The 9,953-nt window shown below is 47.7% G+C and overlaps 3 protein-coding genes across 3 annotated transcripts; 2 read left to right on the forward strand and 1 right to left on the reverse strand.

The window, feature by feature from the left end:
• Positions 1 to 774: 774 nt before the first annotated feature.
• Positions 775 to 1,525, reverse strand: F5147DRAFT_689308 (uncharacterized protein; the record flags this gene model as incomplete). Its single annotated transcript, XM_041436957.1, has 1 exon — positions 775 to 1,525. A coding segment is annotated over one exon (327 nt), but the record flags the coding sequence as incomplete, so codon positions are not given.
• A 5,234-nt stretch (positions 1,526 to 6,759) lies between these two features.
• On the forward strand, positions 6,760 to 7,538 carry F5147DRAFT_689318 (uncharacterized protein). Its single transcript, XM_041436958.1, has 4 exons — positions 6,760 to 6,912; positions 6,972 to 7,012; positions 7,064 to 7,398; positions 7,445 to 7,538. The coding sequence occupies exons 1-4, from the start codon at positions 6,800 to 6,802 to the stop codon at positions 7,451 to 7,453; spliced, it is 498 nt and encodes a 165-aa protein (XP_041294202.1). The 5' UTR covers positions 6,760 to 6,799; the 3' UTR covers positions 7,454 to 7,538.
• F5147DRAFT_689325 (uncharacterized protein) lies at positions 7,339 to 8,687 on the forward strand. The gene is made up of 10 exons (XM_041436959.1): positions 7,339 to 7,398; positions 7,445 to 7,539; positions 7,589 to 7,662; positions 7,713 to 7,720; positions 7,782 to 7,919; positions 7,969 to 7,984; positions 8,039 to 8,081; positions 8,133 to 8,141; positions 8,199 to 8,236; positions 8,287 to 8,687. The coding sequence occupies exons 2-10, from the start codon at positions 7,504 to 7,506 to the stop codon at positions 8,441 to 8,443; spliced, it is 519 nt and encodes a 172-aa protein (XP_041294203.1). The 5' UTR covers positions 7,339 to 7,398; positions 7,445 to 7,503; the 3' UTR covers positions 8,444 to 8,687.
• The last annotated feature ends 1,266 nt before the right edge of the window (positions 8,688 to 9,953 follow it).

Below are 9,953 nucleotides of genomic sequence, written 5' to 3' on the forward strand. Positions count from 1 at the left end.
ATCGACAGCCGGTGCTTTCCAGTGCTCGAATCCGACTATATATCCTGCATAATATTGTGTCGAACAGCTACTCCAGGGACCAGCACATCGCCATGTCAGTCCTTCGAATGCATGCATATAGCTTACTGTGATATTACCACTTCATCCCGCCGACTCCCAAGACCTGCTTGTGTACCGGATGCAGTCAAAGTTCTTCCCTCCTGGCATCTCAAACTCGACAAAGGTATTTTAGGAACTGGCCTGGTGTCATTATCATGTCAGTTGGTCACCAATTTTGTCATGGAGGAGCACCTTGCTTCCAGTGCTCTGTTCCTTATTCATATCTGCTTTGCGCTTCCCCATTCCGAATTTCCTTGCCCGACTGGTTTCAGTCGACTCCCTTATCTCATTCGCCAATCCCCTATCAAGTGCATCGTTGGAATCCTGCACCATACAAATACCAGTGGAACATGGTCGCTAACCTCGGCGAACCCTTGAGCCTCGCGTTAAAAAAATTGTGGTTTGGAATGCCAACTACCATGGAATCGATGGTCCCTATTCCTGGAACGCCGAGAGACTACTAAGTGAGGGTTCTTTTGCCAAAGGTCTCATCCCGATTATCATGTGCCAGACACTGCCTGATCAATTTTTGATCGACTCATGATTATTCTCGAACGTCTTGTACTATCTGCAGACTCAGTACATCCTAACGAGGATGAAACGAAAGATGGTCTGATTGTAGAGTGAGGCTTTTCATATTCTGCGCTAACCTTCACGTGGGCTTCGACAAATTGGTGGTAGTGAGGTCGGGCTCAGCTACTTCGCCATCGATTCACCTCCGTATCATGCCATACAGTTCGCAATAAACAATGTCATCACTGGTCTCTCTCGTACCATGCTCGATCTCATCAACCACAATTACGGGTAGTTTGCTCGGGTCATCAATCTCTTGGGAGGTGGCTTCATGATAAATGCTTCCCATGGTGCATGCAGCTACAGTACCTCTAGTGTCCTGATGTCCATCAAGTAGCTAATGGAAGCCATGCCTTTAACCTGTGCAATGATATCATGCTCCGATGCGATCCTCTTGAATTCTCCGTCTCGCTGCCGCGCTAGCAAAAATGCACTGAAAGGCTGTCCAAGGCGAACAATCAATCGCAATGCTCGCGAGTGAGGATCCCAATAAATCGGGCCAGTTCGCGCTGGAAGTGAATCGTGCCACAAAGATTCGGACACGGACAAATTGTCCACGCTCTGCGTATCGTCCGCAGTGTCACGCAGCCCGAGGAGATCGTGACTCCATGGACGAACGAGTAAAATTGTCTGCCACGAGGGAGGCGGTCTAGTCGGCGAGAACGGGGTGAACCTGTCTTTTGTGGTGATCTGCAGGTTGCGAAGCCCGTCCGATTTGAGTTCATACGTATATGTGTCCTGGTCTTGACCTTGCCTCCGCCTGGCTTCTGTCACCGGGAATACGATGCAAGGTAGATGCAACCGGTGGTACGCGAAACGGGGAGCGCCCAGGTAGTCCAGTGTCTGATATAATTCCGAAGCCGACTCTAGAGCCACAACACCTCGCAGCAAGGAGATCGATGAATGAATCTCATCTTCGGATAGAGGTGGCAGTTTGCATGGTGGAGCTTTGTATGAAGTGATGTCGGCGGGCAGACAGCTATTGAACTCTGATGACTTTCCTACCCAGTCTAAGGCAGTAATATCGCCCGACTGAGATATGATTTCCTGCAAGAGCCGACCGAGTGCGTTCTGCTTTTTCTCGCCATAAATGACAGGTAGGGTGATGCCGAAGATGCCGAATAACGAGTATGCGATGTCTTCTTGCACTGTGGTAATGCGCGTCGACGCCCACTGAAGTTTCTCCCGGGCGTCTCTCATTCCGGGACAGAAGGTCACGACGGCTTGTCGATCTATGCCCGTCGCATCCTCTAACTCTCGCATGATGGCGACGGACTCCTTGTGGTTGGGAGTGCGATCGCCGACATAAGGAGTCCAATCGTTCTGGTAAAATAGAATGACTTTGGGAGCGAGGAATTCTTGAACCGTCCATCCCCGTGTGTTCCAAGCGCTCTTGCCAGCGCGCCAGACTTTGACGAAGGTAGAACATCGGAGAGGTATACAACCGTGAGTGTGGAGTGGTGATACCAGATGAACATGGAGTTGACCGATTCTTGAAGCTCAGCATTGTTGCTCTTATCGATGCAGCATGTGTCGCTCCATGCCCAGCGATGCCCCAAATCACGAACAGTTTTGCAGAAGGACTGTAACTTCTTGATGCCGCCAACCGGATCCAAATTGTAGACCACCTTGCCCTGGATATCCTGCAGCAGCGGCTCCTGGCCTTCCCACCTGTGCGATAGCATGACGTATTGGAAGTATGGCATCACCACTTCTTTAATGCGCTTCGCTTGGATGTCTCGATGTGTAATTGTCAATGATAAAAGCTTCAAATACTCTATGCTCGATTTGAAGATGCGTATCTGCGCCTCTCGGTCGCATAAGAGACCGGTGGTGGTGTCGAGCACGCGCAGCGGAGCATTGTCGAGTTGAGCATCGATGACCTTTCGAATAGCATGGTCCGCTTCAGATGGACTGAGATACTGCTGGCGCAACTCTGCAGAAGCAGTCAAAGTACGTTGACGTATAAGGTATTGGAGCTTACTTCGTGTCTCATTATCAGGAGCATCATCCAATTTTGAAAGCATCGTTTCGAAGGCCGAAATAGCCTCATCATAGCGTTGGGCGCCATGAAACGCCGCGTGCTTCAACTTGTATCCAATATGAGACGAAGGGTTGAGTTCGATGACCTGCGTATCACCGCAATGAGCATAGGTGAAGGAACAATAAATGCCATCGCACCTTCTGCGCATCGAGAAGTGCTTCCATCCACAGCATCTTTCCCAACTTTGCCTGACTACGGTTTGCAAAGACAACATATGATGGAGAAGTTAGGTCGGTCACCGCCGAGTAGAGGTCAATAGCCCTGTCAAAATCGCCTGCAGCAAGGGCAGTATCTCCTTTGGTAAGAAAGAGCGCGCTGCATTTTCTCGTGAAAGCTGAGTGATATGGGGATGAGAATTGTAGCCTGGGCGACATCACGAACTCCAGACTTACCGTTGGACCATTCAAGGCAGCTGGTCTTCGTTGTTTCGTCGATGTTGTCCATCATGTATCTGTATGATTTGACGGCATCTTGAAGTCTGCCTGCCCGAAAAAGTGCATCACACCGTTTCTGGTGTGCCTTTTGCCACGAGGACTCCATGTCCCAGCCGAAGAGCTAGATCGATACTCAATTTTATGAAAAGCGTCATGTACGCATCATGCTGACGCACCACCACCAAATCCTCATAAATTACATGAATGTCCGATTTCGATGGCATAGCGTTGTAGTTGAGAGCAGCAGTGAAATGATCAGCGGCTTCGTCGTGACGCGCGCTATCCAAGGCTTTGAGTCCGAGTTGAATGCGTAGATATGCCTTCATATGCAAGTTGAAATATTAGTGTCGATGCAGGCTGCATGATCCTTACCTCCACGATATGACATGCGCGAGTATCAGGATTCTGACATCCGGTAGTGAGTTCTTTGAGGAGCAGATTTGCTTCATCATGTTGATCTGCATTGAAGAGTGCAATGACCTGAAATATAGGATGAAGCGCAGAGCATGTCAAGCAAATGTAACATACCTTGATCAAGAGCAGGAAATGCATAGTTCGTGAATACATATGTGAATCTTCGTTCGTGTACATTGATGCAACATCAAATGCTGCCCTCGCATTCTGGACATGGCCTGTCCCGCACAAAGCGATGCCCTTGGAAATATAGCCTGACAATGAGGGCTGGATGCTGATGGACTTTGTCACAGTCGAGTTAGCCATTCATTCAGAAGGGGGCCATGGTGGGTCAGTGAATCTCACCTTGATTGCATCCTGAAGGGCGCGGTCCCAGTCGTATTTTCGCGCCATAACAAATGAACGATGGGCGTAGAGACTATGGTTGTTCGGATCGGTGTTGATATCTTGTGTGAGTAGTTCTTCGGCGGTAGAAAAATCTCCATTTATGCACGCCTCGCGGGCTGTCGTGACCTGCACGAAACATGCTCGAATAATTGTGGTATTTGAGTCAAGGATGGAGACATGCCTTTGGATGAATATCCTGAGGTACTGCCCACTCTGAGATCATGTTATCGCTACCTCCGCTGAGGATGTAGTTGCCGTCTACGGTGAAGGCGACACATTTCAGTGCAAATGAGAGCTTGAAGGTGGCAATGGTTTGTCGATCTGAGAGCCGCCAGAGACGGACATGATTATCATGAGATGCGGAGGCGATGAGTGAACCAGTGGGATTAACGGTGATGGCATTGATATAGTCAAAGTGGCCCGCCCAGGGATCACCAACCTGTTTCCAGGTTGTTGTATCCCATTCACGTATGGTAGAATCATCGCCGCCTGTGAGAAGGCGTGTGCCATCAAGCGTCCATGCGAGTGACGAGTTGTATTTTGTGTGACCCTTGAACTTTGCGACGCGTTTCCTTGTGTCTGACTTGTAAATCTCGATATTATGGTTTGTTGCGATGGCAAGAAGTTCTCCGGACGGTGAATACCGTACACATTTTATATCACTACCACACTCGATTAGACTTCCTTGTTGCTGCCAGGTTTCGGTGTTCCACAGCTTCGTCGTTTTGTCATATGCACTAGTGGCCAGCACTGTTCCATCGGGAGAAAAATCCAGTGAGGTGATCCAATTGGAGTGTGCTTCGATTTTGATGAGTAATTCGCCAGTTTCTCCATGCCAGACGATGACCTCTCCTTTGAGATCACCGCTTGCTATCAATTGCCCATCTCGTGATACCGCCAATTCCCTCACCTCACTGCAATGCCCCTCCATCTTCTTCAACACAACACCTCTCTTCAAGTCCCATAACAAAAGCGTCTTGTCCCAAGAGCTCGTAACCATTCGTTGGTTATCGGGGAACATTGCGACTGCCATTACACAGTCTCCATGACCTCTGAACTTTTGCAGGGGTGTAGTGATTGGAATAAGGTCCGACATTTCACTGGAGATCGATGGTATCGAGGTGAACTTTGAAGGGATTGTGGGTGTCGTTCTCTAAGCTGCAGATCCAGAGGTGTGTGTTTTGTGCGTCAATCTGTTTCGTTGCCCAGCCTCCACGCCTCCATCACTGTTACGGCAAGAATGTACGTTATTATTATAGCCGCAGTCCTCGACGATATATAGCACCTCAGTGCATATATGCATTCAACTCTTGTCTCTATAGCCGCCAGAATGTATCCCATCGCATTCAGTCAACAGCTGGTGCTTTCCAGCGCTCAAATCTGACTATCTATCCTACACGAGCGTATGCATATCGTTGTTTTTCGTGTCGAGCAGCACATCACCATGTCACTCCTTCGATATAGCTTATTGCAATATCACCCCTTCATTCCGCCGACTCGCAAGACCCGCTTGCGCACCGGATGCAGCCGAAGTTCTTCCTTCTCGAACTCGTCACCAATTCTATCGCGGAGAAGCTTGCTTCCAGCGCTCTGCTCGTGATTCATCTCTGCTTTGCGCTTTCCCCCCACCTCTGGCCCAACTTGTTATATTTCAACTATCATGGAATTAATGGTCCCTATACCTGGACCGCCGAGAGACCAAATGAAGTTCACACCAGTTCTTTTACCAAAGGTCTCATCCCGATTATCATGTGCTAGAGCAGCTAGACGCTGCGTGATCAATTTTTGATTGACTCATAATTATTTTCGAATGTTTTGTACTATCCGCAGAATCAATACATCCTAACGATACGGATGGCCTGGTTGTAGAGCGACGGTGCCTGCCCCAAAGCCTTCCAGCGCCCTCGTACACATCTCTCTACGGCTCTGAGTCTGTTCTAGTCATGTTGCGACGAGCCTACGTGGTTACTATGCGCATGATTCTGAACATTAGACTAACATCATTAGCTGGAATTTGCACAGCTTTGAATCAATACTTATGTTGCTGGAGCGCAGCTCGCACTGATCTCAGCGACTGAAAGTTGCTGTTGCCTTCCAAAACAAGCGTAACACGGACACATGGTGTTACAGTGAAATTTCCACGCACAGACCATGAACAGAAAACTTTATAAACTTGTCCTGGAATATTCCTGTTTCTTCAGAACATACTCAGCTAGGATCTATTTTATAGAAACTAACTCGAGTCTCGCATGTTTACACATGCCACATCCTTCAATTCCGCTGGATGACACCAGCGCTCGCTCGTTCGACAGAGAACACGATTTCCCCTCGGGGGAATCTCGAGGACGTTTGGGTTTGCGCAGTGTCGGACTGCTTGCAGTCTGGTGAAGCCGGATCCAGCGAGTGGAGCGTCTGTCTGACGGAATTCTAGATAGATATATGTATTAGGCAAATATCATGCTATCCGATGTTCGTCTGAACTTATATTGCCGTCGTTAGCCTGAGTTAGCGGCTAGTCCGACGTAAACTTTGTTTTCCCTGTGCGTGTAGTGACATGTCCGTCCTCGCAATGCTGTTGTGTCGTGTTCCAAAATGATACCCACGACATTTTCATCCAAGGTCTACTACTATGTATAATAATCCATCCAGACCGTGCTGTATCCCTACTAAGAGCTCCGCAGCGAACTCACGATTATCGGTGGCTTCCCTGGGCTGGGCTTCCCTGGACAATGCTTGGTCTGTCAATGAATAAGGAATCTGTCAGAGCCGTTGATGTCATAATGCATTCACAACGCCAATCCGTGACGTCGTGTGCCTAGTATGCGGGCCGCCCCTAGCACCGGGTTGTATGGTTGCGAGAACAAATGTCGCATATATAACAGCGTCAGATGCCCTCTTATCAACATCCTTCCCTGTCGTCCTTTCTTGCATTGTGATAGATTCCAGTCAAGTGCAGCAAATGTAAGTTTAATGCACATACTTGGTGTATTCTGATAGCGATTGAACTTGAGCACTCCCAGGCCCATACGCTTCAAGTTATACACCATTCTTGTGGCAAACAGTACTTTCATGGCTTCTTATTTTGGCCTCGGGACAATAACACATATTCTAGGTATCCTGATATACGACCATATGGCAACTATCACAGATGAAATTACTTTTATCTGGTGTCGTCCAAAAGCACTATCTGCAATATTGTTCCTCATCAATCGCTATGTCGCTCTACTCGGCAACGTCTTTATGTTGTCCATGTATCTTCTACCCATTTCACATGAGGTTCTATGGTTTCGTTATGCGCGTACCCAGTTGGCAGGCTCACATCTTATTTCGGCAGAGGTTTCAACTCTTGTTCTTCAATGTGTTATTTTTCTCAACAAAGACCTAGCTGTCGGACATATTTTACATCGAAAGATCTACTCTTTTTTTTCCAACAAATATTCGTTTGTTGTAAGTGGAATTTTATGGCGAGAAATACATGTATTGACATTGCCAGTTATATTGACTCTTCGCACTTATGCTCTCTACTGCCGTAACAAACGCCTCCTCACTTCGATGATAATCATCGTTTGTGCTCTTGGGGGAGTGACTGTATGTGTTCACATAAGTATTCACTCTGGGAGTCTACTTATGGTTATAGGCGGGAACATTTGGACTCCGTTCAAGCGCCGTCGTGCCAGGACTTAATTGCCTTGACTCATACGCAAAAAAGATGTGCGCCATTTCCCTCTCCGTTCCGTGCGCTTGCTCAAAAGATGTCGCAGAGCCGTCAGTTAGTGGTTTCTGAGTCGGACTCGCGTCGAACGTAATGCTATGACTTAATTAAATTACAGGTCCTGGGTTGGGATGGGTGACACTACTTGTCTACGAATTGCTCATATTTGTCCTCACAGTTCGCAGGATATGCAAAATTAGAGGACTGTCACTGGCAATATCGAGGAGACACATGCTTGATATCATGTTTCAAGATGGTAATTTTCGCTTCATCGGTATCGTAAACATTGATTCCAGCAAACGCAGGTGCCATGTATTTCGCGTGAGCCTGCCAGGGAAACGGCGATTCGAGCGAATCTGATCCGTATTCCTCCAGGGTGATGACGTTGTTTAATCTACTCAACATCCTGACGTACTACGTGAGTCCACTAACAAAATATTTGTCGAGTTGCACGCTCACTCTGGCTCAGTGTGGTTCAGTGAGCACACACCCGCTTCTTGTGATTATTGACTAACTATTGCTGATGACTGGCAAGAATACCACTAGAGGCAGTCTGGCTACATTTACTAGCTGGTGAGTATCTGGTGCGGTAGACACAGATTAATTCTGACTATGCACTCTAGCATATCCGTGACTCTCGTCTCTCGGCTGATGCTCAATCTGCACAAATCTGTCGATACAGGCATTCTTACTACCCCCGTCCAAGATGATGACTACGATTCCACTGTCCTTACTACTAGGATCAACGTACAGTCCACGATTTCCTCTCGCCAATGCTAGGTTGATATTTCTGGATTTGTATATTCGTATTGGAAGTGGAAAGTTAATATCGGGGTAGTGTCCAGATCCGCAGAGACGAAGCCTGTTAACCTACAACATGTTCCTTTCTTCTTTATATTACGTATCGTGCTCCCACACCCCATTTTCCTCGACGCACGGTTAAACTGAAATTCATATCTCTACTTTCGTCGATCCGAGTCGTGCTTTGCAACGCCCATGTTTTTTTAGACTCACATTTTCGTCTCGCGCAAACCTTGTGACGTTGGCACTCGTAGTGCGACGGTCATCATCTGCCCTAGTTCCCATATTTACCGGCATCTTCATTAGTATACGGTGAATTACCGTAGGACCAAAATATATTGTACGCTACAGGATAGAGTCAACTACCAATAGCAATGTCAGCTCGAGGGAGGCAATTGACCTCTTTTGTACAAGGAATGAATCTTCGACCGGCACAAACGTCGATGAAATGGATCCCGCCGTCAGACAGCGTCATTCTACTACCAAAAGTAAAGATCGAAAACATCACTCTTTCGCCGTTCGACCGGTTGTTTATCCTGATGGAGGGTAAGAGCTTAGTAGGAGTTGCTCGACATTGAAAATATAGCTCTAAGATTGCTTCGTCGCCAATAAAATAGACACCATTGTGAAAGGTGTATTAGTACCACCGAGATCGTGAACGTTACCAGTTGCAGTTGATCGCCAGTGGTGTCTAGTCCGTCTCAAATATATATAACACCTTGGTGCTTGCTTTGCTTGTCTCTGATCGTACTAACGACGATTCAGTGAACATTAACCATCCAGATACAGTGACACATACACCACCATTATTTGCGAGTCAAGTCTCGCCCATGTCGTGTCCGTCCCATCCACCAACATTGTGCCACATCAAGCTTCACCCGGTGTTGCGTAAATTACACCAAGGACACGTCACCCGGCAACCTTAGATGTCAATCAGCTAAGCTGAACAGAATTGCAAACTGAGGACTTGACCAATCTTCTGATAAACTGATAGGTAACAGCCGTGCCACGGCCACAACGGGCGCGACCGGCAGAAATGAGTCAAGGGAGGCCAGCAACATGAACAGTCACAGAATGAAACAGTTGTTCCTTATGGGGTATAAAAGCTGGCCGCCTTCCTATAGTGTTCTCCCATCCTCGGAGAGATCATTCGAGATTCCCCTCAGAATATTCTATATCACCTCGTACAGAAAATGCGTTTCTCCTTCCTCGCCGCTGTTGTTGCTTTGACAGCATCTATGTCTGTCAGTGCATGTCCCGACTTTCCAACATATTGCGTTACAGATAAAGATTGCTGTCCGGACCAGTTTTGTATGCCTGACGTGAGTATGAGCAGGTCACTGCAACCAGGATTCAACCACATGACTCACTGTACGCCTTAGATGTTAGGACGGGTATGCATGCATAAGTATGTTGAAGATTGAGCGCTGAGCCGGCGACCAAAGCGGCACATCGTGACAGTGAGCCATGCTTCTGCCGTCGCTTTGGT

Source organism: Suillus discolor (assembly GCF_016758755.1).
Source record: "Suillus discolor strain FC423 chromosome Unknown F5147scaffold_20, whole genome shotgun sequence".
NCBI lineage: Eukaryota > Fungi > Basidiomycota > Agaricomycetes > Boletales > Suillaceae > Suillus > Suillus discolor.

Coding starts and splice junctions, on each gene's coding strand:
- F5147DRAFT_689318 (XM_041436958.1), top strand. CDS start 6,800: ATGGTTGCGAGAACAAATGTCGCATATATAACAGCGTCAGATGCCCTC. Junction 6,913..6,971: donor TCCAGTCAAGTGCAGCAAAT/GTAAGTTTAATG, acceptor GAGCACTCCCAG/GCCCATACGCTTCAAGTTAT. Junction 7,013..7,063: donor CACCATTCTTGTGGCAAACA/GTACTTTCATGG, acceptor CACATATTCTAG/GTATCCTGATATACGACCAT.
- F5147DRAFT_689325 (XM_041436959.1), top strand. CDS start 7,504: ATGATAATCATCGTTTGTGCTCTTGGGGGAGTGACT. Junction 7,540..7,588: donor GTGCTCTTGGGGGAGTGACT/GTATGTGTTCAC, acceptor TTATGGTTATAG/GCGGGAACATTTGGACTCCG. Junction 8,237..8,286: donor CTGGCTACATTTACTAGCTG/GTGAGTATCTGG, acceptor TATGCACTCTAG/CATATCCGTGACTCTCGTCT.